Source organism: Neophocaena asiaeorientalis, unplaced genomic scaffold, assembly GCF_003031525.2.
Source record: "Neophocaena asiaeorientalis asiaeorientalis breed wild unplaced genomic scaffold, Neophocaena_asiaeorientalis_V1.1 scaffold226, whole genome shotgun sequence".
Taxonomy (NCBI): domain Eukaryota; kingdom Metazoa; phylum Chordata; class Mammalia; order Artiodactyla; family Phocoenidae; genus Neophocaena; species Neophocaena asiaeorientalis.
In genome coordinates, this window is record NW_020173037.1 from 4,725,012 (window position 1) to 4,745,871 (window position 20,860).

Sequence of the window (20,860 nt, forward strand, 5' to 3'; positions counted from 1 at the left end):
ATTATGTATTTTATTATTTTTTCTTAAAAATTTTCATTGAAGTATAGTTGATTTACAATGTTGTGTCAGTTTCAGGTGTACAGCAAAGTGATTCAGTTTTACATATATATGTAATATATATATATAAATTAAATATATATATATTTTTTCAGATTATTTTCCCTTATAGGTTATTACAAAATACTGAGTGTAGTTCCCTGTGCTGTACAGTAGGTTTTGCCCTCAGTTTTCTGATGGGTCAAAGAAAAGTAATTTATTTTCAGTTTATCCAGATTTTGTTGTTTAAGATGGGAATGATGACTTCATGTCAGAAATGAAACCTGACATTTAGAAGACGAAACCCAACGTTCGGAAGATGAAACCTGAAACCAGAAGTTGGCATCTATCAGCTAGTCCTGCGTGCTTATATTTAGCACTGTTCTTTAGAAGATAAACGTCCTTACCCTCCATGTTTACAGCTTTGTGGCTTCAGCCAAAATTTTAAGATGTCAAGAAAATGTTCCATTTAATAGCCTGTAACATATATTAAATATTTGCATACCTAGTACATAGTACTTTGCAAAGTGACTGAAACGTAATTTTTTGAAAGGAAGAAAGGAAGAGATAGAGAGACAGAGAAGTTAGAAAGGAGGAAGTCAGAAGGAAAGAGAGAACAAATAGGAACCATAAGGAGAAAGAGAATTAAGATCCAAGGTTTATCCAAAATTATATCAACGTAAGTGGCCTACGTATACTGAATAGTAACATGAATAAAAATCAAAGTAGAACATTATATTTTCTTTTTTTTGGTATACTCCCAAAGGCAGGCAAATTCTTTTAGATAACAAAGAATTAAAATATCTATTCTATAAAAATCCATAGCTCCAGGACTTCCCTGGTGGCGCAGTGTTTAAGAATCCGCCTGCCAATGCAGGGGACACGAGTTTGAGCCCTGGTCCGGGAAGATCCCACATGCCGCGGAGCAACTAAGCCAGTGCGCCACAACTACTGAGCCTGAGCTCTAGAGCCCGCGAGCCACAACTACTGAGCCCGCGTGCCACGACTACTGAAGCCCACGTGCCTAGAGCCCGAGCTCTGCAACAAGAAGCCATTGCAATGAGAAGCCTGTGCACCACAATGAAAAGTAGCCCCCGCTCGCCACAACTAGAGAAAGCCTATGTGCAGCAGTGAAGACCCAACGCAGCCAAAAATAAATAAATAAAATAAATAAATTTATATATATAAAAAATCCATAGCTCTAAATAAATACCCTTAACAAACAGGTTAAAAAATGTCAACGGAAATGTGTTATAAAGAGATTTCAAGTGGTACCAGACTCATTGCTACAAACTAGAAGTTTAAGGTCAGAGTTTACATAGGGGACATAGTAGAAACTGATGTTTATTGAGTGTTGGTATGTACCAGACCCTACATTAGGCATTTTATCACTGTCAACTCATTTAATCCTTGTAGCAGTCGAAAGAGGAATTACAGCCATTTGCAGAATTGGAAAAGGGTTTCAGAAAGTTCAAGTCACTTGACCTAAGTCGCATAGCTAAACTGATTCGAAACCTCTTCTATGACTTGGGAGCGCCTGTGGCCAAGATTACTAATGCCCATTTCCCCACATTTAGAAATCTCTGCTGTTATTAGATGGAGTCATGGCTGCTGTAATCAAAGCTACAATCCCCAGTCTCACTTGCATCTAATAATGTTTGAAGAGAGTGTTATGTGGCTGTTTCTAGAAATATCCTTTAAAGGCAAATTGGTGCCTATGTCATTTTCATCCTTACCCTTCCTACATTTGCTGCCAGGAAGGTTCTATGATGGCTGCCATCTTGGCGGTGATGGTGGTGGCCACACTGCAGGGATGGCCGAGTAAGGAGCTGTCCGTAGCCCAGGTCCCTGGAACTTCATAGAGCAGAACCAGCAGAGAAGGTATCATCCACTCACCTCTGGACTTCCACACAACAGAGAGAACACACTCATAGTTCCTACCTCACTGTTACTTACGATCATTATTATAGCTGAACATCATTTTAAAATTAATATAGAACTCAGTACCTTGTCGAGCAGTGCTGCATATGGCAGAAATGAAAATATGTGGTGTAAGTTCAAGTTCTCAGGTGGGAGGCGGCAAGGGCTCAGAATCGTACAGACTAGAAATCTGGTAATCCGTGTTTGGCAGTGGAAACGTTTAGTTCAAACTGACCTTACTCTACCTTGGAAGCTCTGTCACCTGCTGAGGGAGACTGTAGCATGAAGGGAAAAGGTAAGACAAATTCAGAATTTTGCTATGACTTGGATGTTTCTGCTGCTTTAAGTGGAGTCGCCCAGAGTTGAACCCAGGCTGGAGAGCACCTGTGTGCAAACGGAGGTGTGAGGGAATAAAAGTCTGTCCCAGGAGGCCCTCTCTACCTACAATCTAGAGCCTCGGATGGTTGAAACAGCCAACACCCTCTGTGTCTGATGAGAAGCCCTTGGAAGTGTGGATTCCAGACAATGGCCTTAGCAGAGTAAGACTGTGGTCCTAAGCCTTTTTCCAGCACCTTCCATTAAAGGTTGTTTGCCAGACATGGTATCCAGCACAGTAGCAATCATCAAATGATAGGTTTTTCCCCTAAAGCTATGCTTCAGATGGCCCCAAGAGAGTCTTTACTAGATGGGGAGGAACGGGGGGGAGAGAGAGAGGCAGGGCATAGATGCCAGTAACAGAGCAGAGCCAGGACAGAGCAAAGTTCTGGACTTTGCAAGACATGCGGTGAGTGGGAAGGGCTTTGAGGGGGAGTGGGTCTGTGGGTTCCATCTGATAAGAGGATACATAGATATTTAGGGAAGCCGACTGTGACAGAACTGTAAGTTGACACCAACCCCTGTTTTTATCCTTTCCTACAGTGATATAACCCCTGATCTTTAGCTGGTTCATTCAGGGCAAAACGGGGACCACACTCAGCATCCATGGCAGGCTGGTTTAGTCATGTGACTAATTCTGGCTGATAGGATGTGGCGTTTGAAGCCCTGATTCCTAGTGTGATGATATTGGGAGATGGAGCCTTGGGGAGGTAACTAGGGTCATTAGGTCATGAGGGTTGAGCCCTCGTGATAGGGTTAGTGCCCTTATAGGAAGAGGAAGAGGATGATCTCCCTCTCCATGGCCACACATTGAAGAAAGGCCACGTGAGAACACAGTGGGAAGAGGGCTGACCGCAAGCCAGGAAAAGCCCTCACCAGAAACTGAACCAGCTGGCACCTTGATCTTGCCCTTCCCAGCCTTCAGAACTGTGAGAAAATAAACGTTTGTTGTTTAAGCCCCCCAGTCTGTGGTCTTTTGTCATGGCAGCCTGAGCTAACTAATACAACATCACAATGTAAAAACCAAGCCCCCAAAACCTCCCCAAAGCATGGTCACACGTGTTCCTCAGCCAAACGCCTTCTAATAGCAAGCGTTCTTCCTCATTCTTGAGCAGCGTGCCAACTACAGGATGATGCCATCCGGAGGGCAGCGTGCCCACTTCTGGGGACAGCCCTTGTTTTCCAGCCTTTCCAGTCTTAAGGCCTCCCTAGGTGTTGGGCTCTTGATCGTGGCTTCATTAGGATTAAATTTCAGATGGAAGCTGCTCGGAAACACACGCTGAGGACACTTGCTCCTCGGTATTAAATCAGCTTGTTATTTGTTACCCTCTAGAATCCTCTAATTTACATGTGGTCTCTTCTGTGAACGCTTCAAATAAATCTGAATTCACTTAGACAATTGTATGGGTACTGTAAAACCACAATTAAATTTCAGGACTTTGTAGTCGTCCAGCCAAGATGCACTCCAATTAGAAATAATTGCTGTTAACGCTGTTATGATGTGGTGCTGCCCACTCTGCCCCAGACCTTTGTTCTACAAAATCCCCTGGGAGTCTCTTCTTTATTCTTCAACTAAATAGATAGGCGCCTAGAATATACGCTTTTGGAATTGTAATATAGGCGCAATATTGTGCCTCTCTCTTAATTAACCTTGTTAACCAAGGATTTGGAACATGAGTTGGTTGGCGTAAGCGGGCCTTTGATCCTCTGAATGCACGTCTCTGGTTGAGGAGGAAATAAAACGCTTTTTCTTCTTCGGCATACGCCAAATACCTTTATGATTCTGGTTTAATGAAATAACGTGTGTAAAGCGCTTAGCTTCGTGCCAGGCGCGTTAATATGAGCTATCGTTTTTAGGATCACAAAAGGAGTTTTTAAAAGGCTTTCTGAAGGGACAGGAAATACAGGGGCGGAGCTGTCGGAGCCATGCAGGAAGCTCAAGAGAAATCGGTCCACAATGAATCCCAGACGCCGCATTCCCTGAGACGGTTGCTCCTCTAAGAGAATCTTACCCCCAAGATACTCAAACTCTCATTTCTTTTGACTCTCACAGGGTCTTCCAGGATACTTCTCATCCCTTCCCGCGCTCCACCAAAGGATGGGAAGAGACAACGGCTGCTCTTTCTCTTGCAAGGTAGGTGCTCCCACCAGCCTGGGAAGGAGCTCCAGGGATACGGTAATTAACGTGTTTCTCTTAATCGTGCTTTTATAGTTAATCTCCAAAGCGTGAAACAGTTGGCCAGTTGATTAAACTGTAAGCATACAATAGATCTGAAATGAAGGCAGCCCTGAGGAATGCAAATGGATAAAATTTTTCATTCTGTGGTAAAAACACCTCACAAGGACCCCAACTTGAAATACTAAATGAAGCACTTGAAATTACCCACATGAATATGATTTCTGGCTTAACAGGGAACAGGTCATCTAACTCAGTAGAATATCATTTCTTCAGGGTAAGAAGCAACCATTCTTGAATCCCTTCTAGGAAAGAAATGTGACCCTATTTAGAGTGTGGTCTAGAATCACTGCCCCTCGGGTCACCCGGGGAATGTGCAGGAAGGCTCCCCGACACAGCGGCCCTGGTGCACCCTCCGCAGGGTACCCAGGGCTGTAGAAGCAAGCGTTTGTGTGGCTGCTGTGCGGAGGGGGACGTGGGAGGCTGGCCTTTCTACACCAGGTGGCACAGTTTCAACAAGGCCAGGGCTGAGAGCAGGGCAAGGGGGAATCCAGAGCTCTGCGTCCTCTGGAGAGAGGGCACCCAGTTCAGCACGCACCCATCAGCCCTCATCTCCGCTGCCCAGCGCGGGCTCAGCCACAGCCAGCCCCATCTGAGCCACCTCCCCAAAGACCAAAGCGAAAGGCAGTTCACGAGAGAGAGGATTATCTCACTTTCACATCTGTTGCAAGCAAATGACAAAAATGGGCTGTTTTTTTTTTTTTTTTAATTTAAAAAACTCAACAGAAAAGCAGTACGCAACATTATTTTCAAAGGCATTGGTTGAAAATACCAGTCCGGACAGCAGACGAAGAACTTGTGGTTTCCAGATACATTCTGTCGGACAAACACTTCTTCATTGAAACAGACATTGCGTAGCTTTGGGTATCAGGTGACATCAGCCAGAGTTGGTCTTTAGTCTTTCTTCTTATGGCCAGAGAAGCTATCCATTGAATTAAAGACACCCATATACTCAGCCAAAAGCATTCCAAGCTTGAGGGGCAAGAAACTAAAGAGAACACAAGAGTGAACTTTCCTGGTTATAATTCATGAAAGCATCTTTACTGGCTCCGCTGAAAAGCAGGGCCACTGACTTGTTGCAGAAGAAGTCATTCACACACGCCCACCTGAATGTCCCTGCCTCATGGTCACTCGGGGCTTGTCCACCACGTGGGAGGACACTGGCCCAGGGTCTCTGTATCTCTCCTTGCTTTATTTACACTATTCAGTCTCCAGGGCCTCACTACACTCTGTAACGATGGACAGGAAGCCGTGAAGTCCTGTGGAGTCGTGAGCCTGGCTTGCATCCCAGTTCTGTCACCCGCAGTGTCACTGGCCTCTGGAGACTCAGTTCCTTCCACTGTCAAAAGAGGTCATCACTCTTTCTTTCTGGGACCACTGGGAGGATTAGATGCAATAGCTCCTCCGAGCTTTGGCATGGCCCAACTAAGACTGTTCATCTTCTCCACCCTGCTCACCCCTCCTGACACTCTGACCCCGTCCATCCAGATGTTCACACAGCAGGGTGAGGAGAGGCACAGTAAACAAACCGGAGACTTGTCCTGGGAGTGGGGTGAAGAAAAGGGCCCCGTGCTCACTGTACCTCCGAGGGCAGCCCAAGATATCCAGGTGGCTCCTGCCCTCCCCGGCTTCCGGTCTCTGGTCAAATGTTACCCTTCTCCATGAGACGCCCGTGCGGACCTTACTGACAATTCAATCCTGCCGTGCTCTCTTCCACCTCTTGCTCTGGGATCACCTTCTCCTGCTTTGTATTTCCTTCATAGCACTGAGGACCACCCAGAATATCTTTCTTTTACTTTACTTTCTTGTTTGTTTGTTCCCTCCACCAGCCCCCCGAGAAGAGAATCTCCAGTGAGAGCAGGGACTCTTGTCTCTCTTGTTCTTTGCTGTAACCCAGATCCTGGGATGGCCAACAGAGCATGGCACACACTAGCCACTCTGATGATGATTGAATGGATATTTGAAGGAGTGTGTGATGTGGTTCCCTGTCACTGAACTTCTTCAGGTTTCCAAAGCCTTCTCAGGACCTATGCAGATAGCTCCCCAACTGGGCCCAGAACTAACAGCCTATGAAAGTAAACGTAACCTCCATTTTCTGACTCATGGGAAGCACCACAAGTATGCAAATTTGAGATTGTGTCAGCAAATGGGAACAATCAAGGGATCAAAATCCATTCATTTAACAGATATTTTTTAAGTGGCTCCCGTCTGTAGGACCTGGAGTGATTTGTTGATACGACTGACACATTACAGAAGTAATAGAAGCAGGTACTGTTACCTTTTTAAAAACACTATGAAGTATATAAACCTTGGCATATATAAGTACGGTTTGTCTTGCAGGATAGCATCTACTATCTTCCTGACTGCATATTCTGGTTCCAGAATCGGTAACAGAGAAGGACAGCTAGGGGGTCAAAAAAAAAAAAAAAAAAAAAAAGCCGTATATTAAGAAATTAATAAAAGCGATTCTTAAAAATAGGATAAAACAGTTGTAAGACATTATCATTTATTTGCTTCTTTCCCTGCCAGATTTGATCTTTTTCTATACTTACTTCCTTATTACCTACCTGGCAAACACTAGCATAACTAGGATTCGAAATGGAAAATGATTCTAATTAATACACTGATGTTACAATATGCCCGGAGGTGAAACCGCATGAAATGAATGGTCTAAATGTTGTAAAGCGAGTCTTTGAGAAGTCACAGCCGGGACTTCCCTGGGAGTCCAGTGGTTAAGACTCCACGCTCCCAATGCAGGGGGCCCAGGTTTGATCCCTGACCAGGGAACTAGATCCCACATGCATGCCGCAACTAAGACCCGGCGCCGCCAAATACATAAATGAATAAATATTTAACAAAAATAACAAGAAAAGAAAGAAAAGAAAACTACCTGCCTGTCATCTCATGAGTGCAGACTGGGTATTTATGCCCCTTCAACAATTTCTGGTCCTTCTGTGGAATCAGGGAGAAGGCAGGATGGAGTCAGGTGGCAGAAAGGGGGTGCGATGGGAGTGCCGAGGAGATGGGGGAGGAGGTCTGGGCCACAGGGTGGCTGCAACTTGGATACAGCCTTGATAACCCATTGCTTATTAAACCCAGTATCTTAAACACAACTGCATTTGAGGAAGGAAATTCTGAAACCATTTATAAATCAGGCTGCATGCTGGAAACATCTTTTTAAACAACTTTAGAAAGCAGATAGAACAAAATAAAATGGATGGCTAATCATTTTTCAGAACATCGTTTCTTTGAAATCAGAGGACATGCTTACCCAGTAGTACAGCCGTCAAACATTCCAGTGTTTATAAAAAATGGGCACACAATAGTGGTTTTGATCCCGTTTTGTTTCTTGGCAAATGTTTCCATAAATACCGATTCAGCAAATCCAAAGGCAGCAAATTTACTTGCACAATAATCTGAAAGAAGACAAACGATGCTAACGTAGAGCGAAAAGTTTTTAAATGCCATTACGTTAAGGTTTCCTCGTAACATGAATATCAACAGAGAATGGGACGGCAATTTCAGAGTTCTTATTCCGTATGATCTTGGTCTGCTCCACCTGGAAGGGGCCAGGAGTGAGCCGGAAGGACCACAGTCACCTCAAGGTCAGATTACAATGACCACGTGGATTCGCGGAGAAGCAGGGCTGCGGGGAGCCTCCTGAGGGGCGGGTCACACAGCCGGCCTTTACTCCCGTGTTAGTGATGGTCAGACACTCTGCCAGCCATGACACGCGGCCCAAGATGTGCGTCCTGTCCCTGTCCCAAAGAACTGCAGCCCAGTCGGGGCAGGAAGACACACAAAAGGAGAAATAAAATAATAGGTCAAGTGGGAGTCTAGGCAGTGGAGATCAGTGTGGGCCATGATACTCAGATCAAATTTTCTTCCAACTCTAATTCTTCCACTTCCAGGAGAAAAACAAAGGACTCTGTCCCTTCCGCCACAACTGCGCGAGTTATCTTCAGGTGCAGGGGGAGGGGAAACTGGTATTTGTGTCAGTTTTGAGCTCTCTGTCCTCAGGTACGCTCACTTCAAGTAAACACCTGAATATTCAATTTACTAAATGGAAACGTGGGGAGAAGAGGAGTTTAGGTGGACTTATCCTTTCCTCTGCCTCACACGATGCACACCTCCTGGCTCCGGTGGAAAGCAGCTCCTCCAGCTGGCAAGATCCAGGCTACACGTGCCAGGTGTGGGCTGGTGGGGGCCGCTGCTGCCCAAGACGGTGGGAAAGCCGACAGAAGAAGGGGCCGGGGAGGGGGGGTCCTGAGCCGCTTCTGGGATCATCTGAGTCGTTTGGTAGAAATGCAGCTCTCTGAGCTCCTCGACCCGCGAGATGAAGAGGTGTGGGTACGGCCCAGGGCCAGGGAATCTGCATTCTAAATAGCATATCTGAGGTTCTGACACAGGGGAGCCACCACTAACACTGTGGGAACTCAAAAGGCTTACACTTGTTCCTAAGGGGAGCACGGGTGGGAGAGACGTCCGTCTGAAGACAGAGATGTTGTGTCCAAGAAAAGGCTTAAGACGAGCTGTAAATACACTCGTATGATTTCAAGACCCGTGATTTCTCAGATGTACAAGACAGAGGTAATAATAACACCTGATGAATTCTAAGGAGGACAGAGGAAGGGAAATCCAGGGTACAGGGAGATGTGTACAGGCTGCTAATATTTTGGGTGATGGGTGGTTCCGGAAACCTATCCACGTAGCTGAGACGTACTTGCTGAGACTAGTGTCGTGAACCTTCCCCCACACGACTCAGCTCCAAAGCACTAGGCAGGGCCCAGTCGGCCCGCTGGGCCGTCCACTACTGAGTGCTGCAGTTAGGGTTCCGGTGGGTGAGCCTCCAGGAGGGACAGCACTTCCGCTCCTCCTGGAACCAGCTCCCCAGTGGGCCGCCTTCCCCGAAGATCTTGGCGTACGTCTTTGTCCCCTCCCCACCTCTAATGTCAAGTCAGTTGCCAGGGAAATGGAAGTCACAACAAGTTCCTGCACGTCTCCAACCAATGGAAAAGCAAAGAGGTTAATTTTAGGTTTCCTGGGGTGAAGACATTTTTCTCTAAACTCACGGCTAGGGGAGATCACTTAATGGAAACTTAGGAGGGATGAGAGTCCTCCTGGTATCATCCTGATAACAGTGCCGGGTGAGCTGATCACTTGTGTAAGAAATGTATCAGTAGGGTCTCTCTCTTTCTCTCTTTTTAAACCCAAGGGGTTGCCTAAGACCTAATGCTTCCCAAGTGCATAGTTCAACTTCGTGTACGTATAAACTGCTGGGTGATTTTGCCGGACCGTGAAGTTCTCAACCACTTACCTTACCTGAATATCCCTCTTCATCTATTATCCTTTATTATGAGTGCATAAGGTCAGTGCTGATTATTCAGAGCTATTACTCAAGTTAAAGTTACAAGAAACTTTGCAATTGGGAAATATCACATTTCTCTTACCGGCCAGTCCGTTTACTCCAATTAATCCAGCTGAACTTGAAATGCAAACCAAATGTCCATGGTCATTAGCGATCATCGCGGGTAGAAAGGCTTTATAAGTCTAAGAAGATCAAGGTGAAATGTTTAACATCTGATGCCACATTTTATATTTTTTTCAGATGTTTATAAGATCACTGTGATTGAAAAAAAAATGAAGCTCAAAAAAATACCTGAAGGCACTGGGATATTCAAACTTAACCGTCTGGGAAATAACCATCTTAACTGGTTTAATCTATATCGATGCTTTCCTGATGGCAATTCCAATATTATTAAAAATAACTTATTCAGACGTATATTTTGCTCGTGTTTGACTTTTAAAAACACAGTATTAAGACAATAATTGAAGCAGTATAGGAAACTCTTAGTTGTGGCAGCCACGACCCACAAACCAATAAGAACGCTCAAGGATATGATTATTTCAACTCATGGTGCCTTTTTTCCTCCCTGGGCTTACAGCCGAATTTCAAATTTTTCTGAACATTGTTCACAGGACATGCGACTGCTGGCTTCAGTTTAAAAATATCACTTTATTTTTAAACTCATCTATACTTCTTTGAACGATGGTTTCTTATTTTTATTCCATGTCATAAAGGAGAATATCTGTTAGACAGAGGAGACACACACTGTGTCTCAGCATGTATTATATAGAATACCTTCACCTTTCCTGTGGGACCTGGGAGAAAAAGCTAAAAGAGAAATAAATTTGGGGACATGTATTCTGCAACAAAGGAATAATGAATCAAATATGGATAGTTGCATATTTATATGAAATAAATTTATATTCGTATTTTCAAATAGGAATAATACGAATAAATATGAGAAAAGGGATCTCTAATGAAAGTCAAGCAACCTTTGTCTGCATCTCGATGAGTTTCAGAGAGAAACGAACAGAGAGAGAGAGAAGTGGAAAGTCAGAGAGGCACCAAGAGCTCAGCGTGACCCACGGCATCCCGAGTTCCGACAGTCCATGATGATGGGCATCACTGCTCCGTGGGACACGCCCCTTGGGAGCACGGTCACCACGAGCTCTCTGACCCTCGGCAGTCACGTGCCTACTCCGGGCAGGTGCTTAAAGGGCGTTTGCGAACTCGCCTGGGAAGAGTGTACAGAGTGTGAGGACTCGAGGGCATGACAGGGGCCAGGGAAACACCAGCAGCTCAGGAGCAACTAGCAGGGGAGAGAGAAAGAGGAGACCAGGATGGGGACGCGGACAGCGGTGGGGAAGGAACACAACGCCCCGGGGGTGGACACTTAGGAGACGACGCCCTCCCATTCATGCTGACCGTACCTTCTTCTAACCTCTGTCTCGAGAAGGAGCGGGGCATTTGCAACAAGACAACATCAATCCCGTGCAGTCGTTCCTGAAGGAACTCGGTGGCCCCTTAGCTCGGAATCTTTCCATCTTTCTCCCCCAAACTATACGGAACGCTGAAACTACCACAGCAGCGTTACGTTTTTGGTGAAACCAGGGGACACAAAACCTACAAACTCCAAATGGCACGTGAAGGCTGTCACAGGAGAGCTGGGCAGGAGCCCCTGAGGTTGGCGTGGGGAGAAAGGAGGGGGTCTCTGAAATGTCCGGCAAACTCTCACTCCCCGATGGAGAGAGCTGGTCTGGGGGACGGGCTGTGGGCAAGAGCCGGGTGGGGGGGCAGAACGAGGGCACGTGTGTGGCTGGGGAAGCTGACGTGACTGGTCTTTGCAGAAGCCAGGAAGACGCAGCCTGAATGTGGGCACGTCGCCTTGGAAGTCAGGGCTGTGCCTCAATGTCCAAGGCCCCTAGTCACCAGGTGGGACTGGTGGGAACTCTCCTTTCCCTGGTTAGGTACCGAGTAAGGTGACCATGCGTCTTGGTTCGCCCCGAACAGACCTGATTGATGCTTGCTTGTTAATTACGCCTCCTTTCACTTCAAGAGAGTTCTAGCCAGGAACTCTCTTAGGCAAACGATAAGGTCACCTGGTCATGTCTAAGCACGGTCACTTTTAACTTCTATGGTCCCTTGTCTCACTGGGCTGTTTTAAGGCTTCTTCATGAGGTGCCTGGGATAGTACCTGACACAGGTTGGCCTTCAGTTCATGATTATGACAGGAGGAGAGGACAGTTGTGTCTTTGTAGGATTCTCTGAGCAGAGGCGCTGGGAGGTGTAGGTTAAGTTGGGTCTGGAGAGGACAGCTCAAGCTAGAATTAAGAAGTCTGTGCTTTATTTAGAGACCAATACTACTGTAAGAGAACATGAGGAAGGCACTTTAAGATGACAGAGTAGGGGCTTCCCTGGTGGCGCAGTGGTTGAGAGTCCGCCTGCCGATGCAGGGAACGCGGGTTCATGGCCCGGTCCGGGAAGATCCCACATGCCGCAGAGCGGCTGGGCCCGTGAGCCATGGCCGCTGAGCCTGCGCGTCCGGAGCCTGTGCTCCGCAACGAGAGAGGCCACAACAGTGAGAGGCCCGCGTACCACAAAAAAAAAAGGTAAAATGACAGAGTATATTTATAATAAGAAGAAAAAATAATTACCCATAAATGTGCTTTGAAATTCACATCGAAAGACTTTTCCATAAGCTCATCCGGGCAGTCGAGGAACTTTTTGCCTGTTACGATTCCGGCATTGTTGATGAGGATTGAAACGTCGCCAACTTCTTTCTTAACCTGAATTGAATAAGGAGAACAGCATCACCAGTGCAGTGCAGGCAGACCTCGGAGATACTTCGGGTTCGGTTCCAGACCTCCGCAGAAAAGCAAATACCGCAATAAAGCGGGGTCACACGAATTTTTCGGTTTCCCAGTGCATATACAAGTTGTGTTTACACTATACTGTAGTCTATTAAGTGTGCGATAGCATTGTGTCTTAGAGACAAGTTGCCTTAATTTTTTTTTTTTTGCTAAAAATACTAACCATCTTCTGAGCCTTCAGTGAATTATCGTAGTAACAAAGATCACTGATTGCAGATTACCAGAACAGACATAATAATGATGAAAAAGTGTGAAACACTGTGAGAATTCCCAAAATGTGACCCCGAGACATGAAGTGAGCAAATGTTGGAAAAATGGTGCCAACACTGTTGCTGAAGGCAGGGCTGCCACAAACCTTCCATCTGTTAAAAACCTTCAAATGGAAAAAAAAAACACAGTACCTTTGAAGTGCAATGAGATGAGGTATGCCTGTAATTCCTTACATCATCCGGGTTCACTTCCCCATAGTTAACTCAGACTGAGTTAATGCGCTCTAAAAACAAAGTATGTTTATCTCCTTTGCAGAGTTTATGGCGCACCAGAAATCTAGGTCTGATGCCTCTCTACTCATTCTCCTCCCGTCCTATGATGGTTCCAACACTGCAATGCTACTTTCCTTCTACAGGTAGAGCTACTCTTATACTCAGTGGTCCTATGCGAAAATGATGTATAAGCAGCACACCATTTTAATTAATGCGATGGCACACCAGGCATGACAGCCATGCCATATAAATCACGACCTGGCCCGCAGAGCGATGGGGGCGGGGGGGGGGGCGGAAACGGAGGGTTTACGATATTCACATGCATATTTCAAACACACCGTTGGGCTCAGAACCCGTCTGTCCTGTTCTCACCAGCTGGCTGGTTCTCTTCTCCCCAACACAGACTTTCAGGTGTAAGATCTGTGAAAGGAGGATCAGAGAGGGGCCCCCGTCTGCTGCTGTCACGCTGGCCAGAGTAGGTGTCAATAACCTTGAGGAATAAAAATTCTGGGAGCGCCGCTGGAGCCTTCCCCTTAGAGCAAACCTTCAGCTTGTGGCCCAGGCCCTTTGTCAGAAACGAGCAACAGGATTTTCTAGGCTTGACGACAGGGGACGCGGCTGTCCCTCTGCCTTTGTGTTTTGAATTTCATTCCTGTGATGTGTCGCACAGCAGGGGCCCTGTCCCCCGCGAATCAGAGGGCGCCACTGGTTGCAGCACCGCTTACATCTCTAGCTCTGTGTATGTGTGCACACGTGTGGGTGTGCACGTATGGGGGTGAACCTGCCTATGAGGATGGTGCAGCTGGGCACAGGGAGGCTGTACTACTGAAGCCAGGTGGATGCTGCCACCTTCCCCATCTGCTGTTGCAGAAGGCCCGGGTCCCAGCAAGGAGGCTGACGTGCTGGGTATCCACTAGCCAAGGAGATCCATAGCCTGGGGGAAATTTAGGATGCAATCGAGAAAGTTTCTGGATCTGAAAGTTTGCCCCTTGTTTACTCCTTTTTATGGGAAAAAAAATCTCTGGTACCTATCGTCTATCAAGAACAAGAAGTGGAAATGGTTGCTTTATAGTATCAATATCTTAAGGTCTTTTGTGTTTAAATATGAACCAGTCACTGCTTAAGAGTGGCTGGAGACGTCAGTCATAGCCAGTGGAAGTCAATGTGCCGGGCGATTGGCGCTCCAAGTGCAAAGAGCTTACTCTGTGAGGGTGACCACAGCAAACACCCCTGCGCTTTGAAGGGTGGTCCCTGCATAAGTCCATGCCAGTGTGTTAGGTTTGGATCCCCAGACTGCTGGGCAGCCTGTGACTGGTGACGGTGGTGGTCTCGGACGTATAAAACGTAAAGACAAACTTAAAACCAAAGAAACTCACTGGCCAGGGATCTGTGCTAGGGAGTGAGGTGAGAAGCCGCAAGGGGATCCGGGTTCGAGCCAACAGGCTGCGCAGGACCCTTCCCACAGGCCGGTCTGCTTCCTTCCTTGCTAAACTGGGGGATTCTGAGAGCCGTAGAGGGTGATGTGTGGAGCGCTCGTGCCGGTGAGCGGGATTTCCCAGGGAAAAGAGGCAACCACCAAACAGGTACGTGCCTCCGTGAGCTAAGAACGCCCGTACCGCCAGCCTACTGGAGCTCTGGTTTCCTGAAAGCGTTCTTTCTAAGAGCATCTGTGTCATTGCCAAAGCAGCAGCTGTAGTTGAGTCTTTAGGATGAATGTTCTGAGTTTCATATGGCCACTTAAGAGAAATACACGTAAATGGAAAGCACTGATGGGGGCAGGGGGGACAGCTGGACTTACAATGAGGCTAGATACGGGTTCACATCCTGGCTTGGTCCCATGCTAGCTCTGTGACCCCAAACAGGTTATTTAATAGCCCTGTTTCTCAGTTTCTTTACCCTCAAAGGGGTGCTACGGCCCATCTCTCGCACGGTAACGGGGGCCAGCACAGCCAGCACACGCGCTGGTGAGAGTGCATTCTTCAGAGTTAAAAGACTCAAGTCCCAGCGGTCGCTCTGCTACTTATTACCTGTGTTTCTCAGGTAAGCGACTCACCTGCCCTAAGTTTCCATTTTCTTATCTGTGATGTGGAGACAATAGGAGCCCTGACTTTACGGGATTGTGATACAACTCACACAGGGCGCTAAGCATGGTGTATCGCACACGGCGAGAACTCAAACATCCTAATTCCCACTCTCCGGTATTTTTTAAAGTAAAGGGATGTGGGAGAGGTACATCAGCACTGAGGAAGGCGAACAGACAAAGAAACTGATGGCTGTCAAAGAATTTACATAGCGGTCTCACTACCCACAGGCAACAGCAAGCACCCAAGATTTACCTGATCGGCCACTCTATACACTTCCTCCTTCCGGCTGCAATCACAGGTATACGCATAAACCTCTGTGGCTCCAGCTTCCCGAGCCATCTTGCAGGTCTCCTCATTCCCCTCCCGGCTGACATCCCAGAGAACAAGCACCGATCCAAGGCGGGCAAATTTGACGGCTAAGAGCCTTCCAAGTCCACTCCCAGAGCCTGTTATAAGTACGATTTCACCAGCAACATTCTTCTGTGGCCTTGGGATTATGGCAAAAACCATAACCTCCAGAAGGGCAAACACTGATTTTCCCAAGAAAACGAAAAATGTCTTGACTGAGTTCAGGTTCGCCATGTTCTGGCTGACACCTATAAAGCAAGAGAGACTCATGTAAGGACCTCGGTATCCATTCCCTCTGAGCTTGCTTACTCCATGGAGCTCATACTTTCTGCAACAGTGAAAGAAACCAAGAAGCGTGATGTAAACATCTCTCCTGGCAGCAGACTCTCGACTTAGAAGGGGGAGGGAACCCACAGGGACCATCTCGGCCAACTTGCCTTCATAGCAGCAAGGTCATCGCTATCTGCACACCTGCTAAGCATTATACTGACAGAAATGTTCAGTAATCAGGAACTGTACACGTGCCCAGATTTAACCCAAAGGAGAAGTTCACTATTTGTCATAGTTAACATTTCTTCATAATAATCACAGGTCCTGATTATTCATGGTCAAAGCCTTGACCATGTGGTGTTTATGACGTAACTGCTCCCTTCTGGTTTTATTTTTACCTCCGTTTAGGTTTCTTATTTGCACTGTTTTCTTATTTGCACTGTTGTTCTTTACAATCTGAGATTCAAGAGGAAAATGTGAGGAGGGGAATAACCAGACGTTCGAAACCTCTCCCCCGGACTTGCTGTCAGCACACGGTACCCCTTCCCCACGCTCTGAGGCCCGCACGCCAGATCATTTACCACTCGGCCCTGTGATTGTAGGATATCGGTGGGAGATGGGTAGGCCCTGCCCCTGCCTAGCTGTGGAACCTGGGGCGGCCCACGAAGGCCCTCTGGGCCTCGGTCTCTGCACCTCTACTGGTCCTGTGGCCTCGGGTGGTTTTGCAGATGGGATGAAAATGTCTGCGGTGCATGTGACCACAGTGCTGGCCAGCAGTAAGTGCTTTACGATGTTACCTTGTTTCTCAGACCCACGGGAAGGCACTCAGTAGGTCTGCTGAATGAATAAAAGGCCTCCCCTTGACAAATGCATACAAGGCTCAGTGCTTCCATCCTATCAGTTACTCACACTTTAGTGAGAATGAGTGTATAAGATGCTTCGCTAACAACCAGCTGAGAAAGAAGGGAAGGTCTTATTTCCTCCGGGATGAGGAGAGAAGGGGCAAACTGCTGTGGGTGGAAGGCTTCCCTGAATGGAGCGGTCACCTGAGAGGCAGGGATGAGGACAGAAGATGGACATCATGAGTGAGGTGAAGCGGTTCTTCACTTACTTTGCAGCGTGGCTGAGGACAGACTAATTCTCGCAGATTCATCCGCAGGATGGCTTGAAGCATGGTCAGACCCTTAGGAAATTGTGACTTAAACTGTTGTTTCTGGCTCATTCTACAGATGGGACTGCGGACCAGAAGAATATGTGTGTGGTTTAGCCAGGGTCCCTGTGCTAGTTCGTGCAGGCCAGGTGAGTTCACGATCCTGTTTACTGAGCACCGACCCCGGGCAGGTAAGATGCTGGTCCCTGGGGCTGAAGGGGTGGGCAGCCTCCCATAATCTCTGCCCTGGTGAGGCGCCTCTCTCCTCAGTGTCTCCAGCACCACAAGAGTGGCCGGAAGCCTCACCACTGTGCTGGCTGATGTGAAAGTTACCGGATTCTAGACTTCGGTGTTCCGCTGTCTCAGTGCCGGCATGGTGCAAGCCCTGAAACGAGCCCCTCGTTAATCCCTGTCCTGGCAGATTCTTCCTGGGTTCTCCAGAGCCTAGCATCCTGAGACCTCCCTCATTTGGGGTTTAGGGTGTCTGCTGGGCACCTGCACAGGTAGTGAGGTCTAGAGATTAAGGTTTGGGTTGGAATTCGGGATCTGCCACTGACCTCTCAGCATCCTTGCTAAAAACTGTTGCATCTCTTCTGCCTCAGCTTCCTTATCTAAATAGTGGGATTCTACGGGTACATGCCAACATTTATGAAATAGGGAAGGTGTGTAAGTTAAATGAGGTTAATACAGGTATTAAGGAAGGGAGGGTAGTATGGTCACTACTACCCCGTAGGAAACTTCCGAGCAGACTGGGGAAAAACAAAGAAGGGGGCAGCCCTCTCCAGGAGGTAGAGGAGGGCGTGCCGTGGGATCTCAGCCCCTGCCAGGTTACGCACCCCTCCACCCCCCCGCCCCCCATAATGCGGAAGCCAGGCACATGAGAGCAAAGTAAATAATAGCTAGGGCTGTGATTGGTGTTCCTGCTAGCAATGTGAACTTCGGATCCTCAGCTATACCAAAGAAAGAGGGTTACAGCATGCAGACGATGTACCCAGGCAAACGTCCGGTTCTGTTTTAGTATAAAGTTTAGCAAGTCAGGGAGCATGTGCATTACATTTAATCAGGCTGAAGGCGTCTTTGGTGTCTCCATCCCATGGCTTTCACCCCCTTAGTCCAAAAGCTGAGCTAACTTGGTGCAGCCTAAACAGGTGACTTCCGCTTCCCCGGCCAGGGCGCGGCCGCAAGTCGGCCCTGGTACCGGGGGTGCGGAATGGGGTGAATGCGGGGGGATGGCTGGGGAGGGGCAGGCAGATGCAAAGAGCAGCGGGGAGCAGGGCACCTGGTCAGAATGCCCCGAAGGTGACGAGGTGACCAGGGATCAACCCCGCGCTCTCCGGGATGGGGCGGGAGGCCACCAGCTCACTCCTCGGGGGCTCGCGGCGCTCCCCCGCGCTCGTCCCCGCCGCCCAGGCTCCCGGGCTGCGCCGTCTCGAGCCCCCGCCCCGCCTTGACCTTAACGCCGCCGGCGGGCCTCGGCTACTCACCCGGGATGCGCTGCCCTCGCTGCGACCGAGTGGCCGGCCTGCTCCGCCACGGGCCTCGCGTCACTGGTTCTCAGCCTCGCGAGGTTCCGGCTTTATCCCCGCGCCGCCGGAGACGAAGTCCAAGGGCGGGACGGCCACGCCCGCGCGGGGGTGGGGCGCCCGGGGACCCCGCCCGCCGTGTGGGCGCGCGCTCTTTTTTTTTTTCCCAGGCAGCCGCATGCAGGAGCTGGAGATTCTGTTGCGGGGACCCATCGCGCACCTGGATTCCGAGCAGGAGAATCACCAGGGGATGTTTAAGCATTGCGATGCCCAAGCTGCACCCGGGATTATTAAGTCAGAATTGCCGGCTTGGCAGGAGGCCCTGGTACGAGCGATTAAAAAGCTCCCCAAGTTGGGGATTGGCATGTACACACGCCTATATTTAAAATGGATACCCAACAAGGACCTACTGTAGAGCCCAGGGAACTCTGCTCAATGTTATGTGGCAGCCTGGATGGGAGGGGAGTTTTGGGGGAGAGTGGATACATGTATACGTATGGCCGGGTCGCTTTGCTGTGTACCTGAAACTCTCACAACAGGTAATCGGCTCTACTCCCACATAAAATAAAACGTTTAAAGGAAAAAAAAAAAGCTCCCCAGGTGTTTTTAAAGAACAGCCGGAGGTTGGGGCCCCCGTAGAAGAGAACCAGGGGGCGGCAGATGCGGAGTCCCTGCAGGAGGGGGCCAAGTCCAGCCTCTGCAGCCTGCAGTGCGGGGCACAGATAACAGTTCGGGTCATAGTGTGACTCCTCCGCTTGGGATCAAGGTCTACAGCTTCGCTGGCCCGGACTTTGGCGTGTGGGCCTGGGGGAGGCGAGTGGGGGCGGAGCTAGCTGGGGGCCGAGGAGAAGCGGAAGAAGTTTGTTCTGACTAGATCAGGTTGGGAAAAAGGAAGTCAGCAGTGCTTCTGATCCAACCGGTGTTTATCGAACGTCTTCTCTGTGTGCAAATATGCAGAAGACATAGCAGTGCTACATCTGTCAGGGGAAAAAAAGAAAAACTTCGGTTAAGAACCTTAGCTAATCATTTAATATGAGTCACCACTGAAATGACTGAGGTTGGAGTTTGATGGGTGGCGTGAGGAGAAGAAACATCCAATTACAGGGTGCTGGAAGAAAAACTGGGAGTCGGGACAAGATTGCCTTTGGAGTTCAGCCCGGGTTGAGTAGCAGGTCCAGGAGTGCTGAACACGCAGAGGAGAGCTGGTTAGCCAACGTATATCTGGGACAGACCTGGGTATGTGAGGAACTGCACCTTTGTTCTTTTTTCGGCTGTGAGAAGAGCCAGGTAGGCTGTATAAGCCTGGAGAACGGGGCAGGTGTGCTCATTGGTTTCAAGTCAGCGAACATCACCCGAGGACACGTGCCGTGGGGGCCTCTGCATGGCTGGGGGAACCGCAAAGTCTTTTTTTGGGGGGTGAGACACAGTCAGGAAATGCACACCTGCAGATGATATAGACATGCAGGGTGCTGCCCCGGGTGCATGGAAGAGGGGCACCTGCAGCCTGGATGAGGAGCGGTAGCTGGGAAGAGCCTTCCGCACTCGGGGACAGAATGGGTCAAGGTGCGGGGGGCACTCAGCAGGGAGTGAGAAGTTGGGTGATGGACACCAGGTCACACAGCCCACCTGCAAGAGCTCAGATCGGGGGACGTCAGAAAACGGCAGCCTTATGTCATCTTCATGGTTTCTCTGAGAATAATCCTAGGCGGTCTTTCTTCTTTCTGGTGAGAAGTTCACAGTAGACCTCAAGAAAGAAGTCTCCAGCAGTATTAGAAAGCTCATTGAAACAAAACAGGAATGTAAAGCAGTGGGGCTCCACTGATGTTGCAGTTCAGGGAACTAGAGGCCCCGCCTTTGGAGAAGGCCTCAGTCTGACTTGGTGTGGGAACGCTCAGTGGATGACCATAATCCTGAAAACTAAGAAAGTACATTTTTTCTTTCCTTTTTTTTTTTGCGGTACGCTGGCCTCTCACTGCTGTGGCCCTTTCCCGTTGCGGAGCACAGGCTCCGGACGCGCAGGCTCAGCGGCCATGGCTCATGGGCCCAGCCGCTCCGCGGCACGTGGGATCTTCGCGGACCGGGGCACGAACCCGCGTCCCCTGCATCGGCAGGCGGACTCGCAACCACTGCGCCACCAGGGAAGCCGTAAGAAAGTGCTTTTAAAGGGTCCTTTGTGGCAAAGGCTATAGGGACAGATAGTTTATGGTGGCAGGTGTACA

At 48.6% G+C, this 20,860-nt stretch overlaps 2 protein-coding genes across 3 annotated transcripts in view; one reads left to right on the plus strand and one right to left on the minus strand.

The window, feature by feature from the left end:
• Positions 1 to 17,503, plus strand: part of CHCHD7 (coiled-coil-helix-coiled-coil-helix domain containing 7) — a 60,747-nt gene extending 43,244 nt beyond the window's left edge. Inside the window, exons 2-4 of one of the 2 annotated variants that reach the window (XM_024742557.1) lie at positions 4,385 to 4,465; positions 17,198 to 17,267; positions 17,389 to 17,503. In XM_024742557.1, the coding sequence (XP_024598325.1) occupies positions 4,385 to 4,465; positions 17,198 to 17,267; positions 17,389 to 17,444 (207 nt within the window). In that variant the 3' untranslated portion in view covers positions 17,445 to 17,503. Of the gene's footprint in view, positions 1 to 4,384; positions 4,466 to 17,197 lie in introns of both variants that reach the window. The other variant, XM_024742555.1, reaches the window with a different exon arrangement.
• Positions 5,257 to 18,708, minus strand: SDR16C5 (short chain dehydrogenase/reductase family 16C member 5). Its single transcript, XM_024742553.1, has 7 exons — positions 18,603 to 18,708; positions 15,603 to 15,946; positions 12,569 to 12,700; positions 10,018 to 10,117; positions 7,839 to 7,983; positions 6,846 to 6,971; positions 5,257 to 5,555 (listed from the first exon to the last, which is right to left on the minus strand). The coding sequence occupies exons 2-7, from the start codon at positions 15,930 to 15,932 to the stop codon at positions 5,462 to 5,464; spliced, it is 927 nt and encodes a 308-aa protein (XP_024598321.1). The 5' UTR covers positions 15,933 to 15,946; positions 18,603 to 18,708; the 3' UTR covers positions 5,257 to 5,461.
• Positions 18,709 to 20,860: the final 2,152 nt, after the last annotated feature.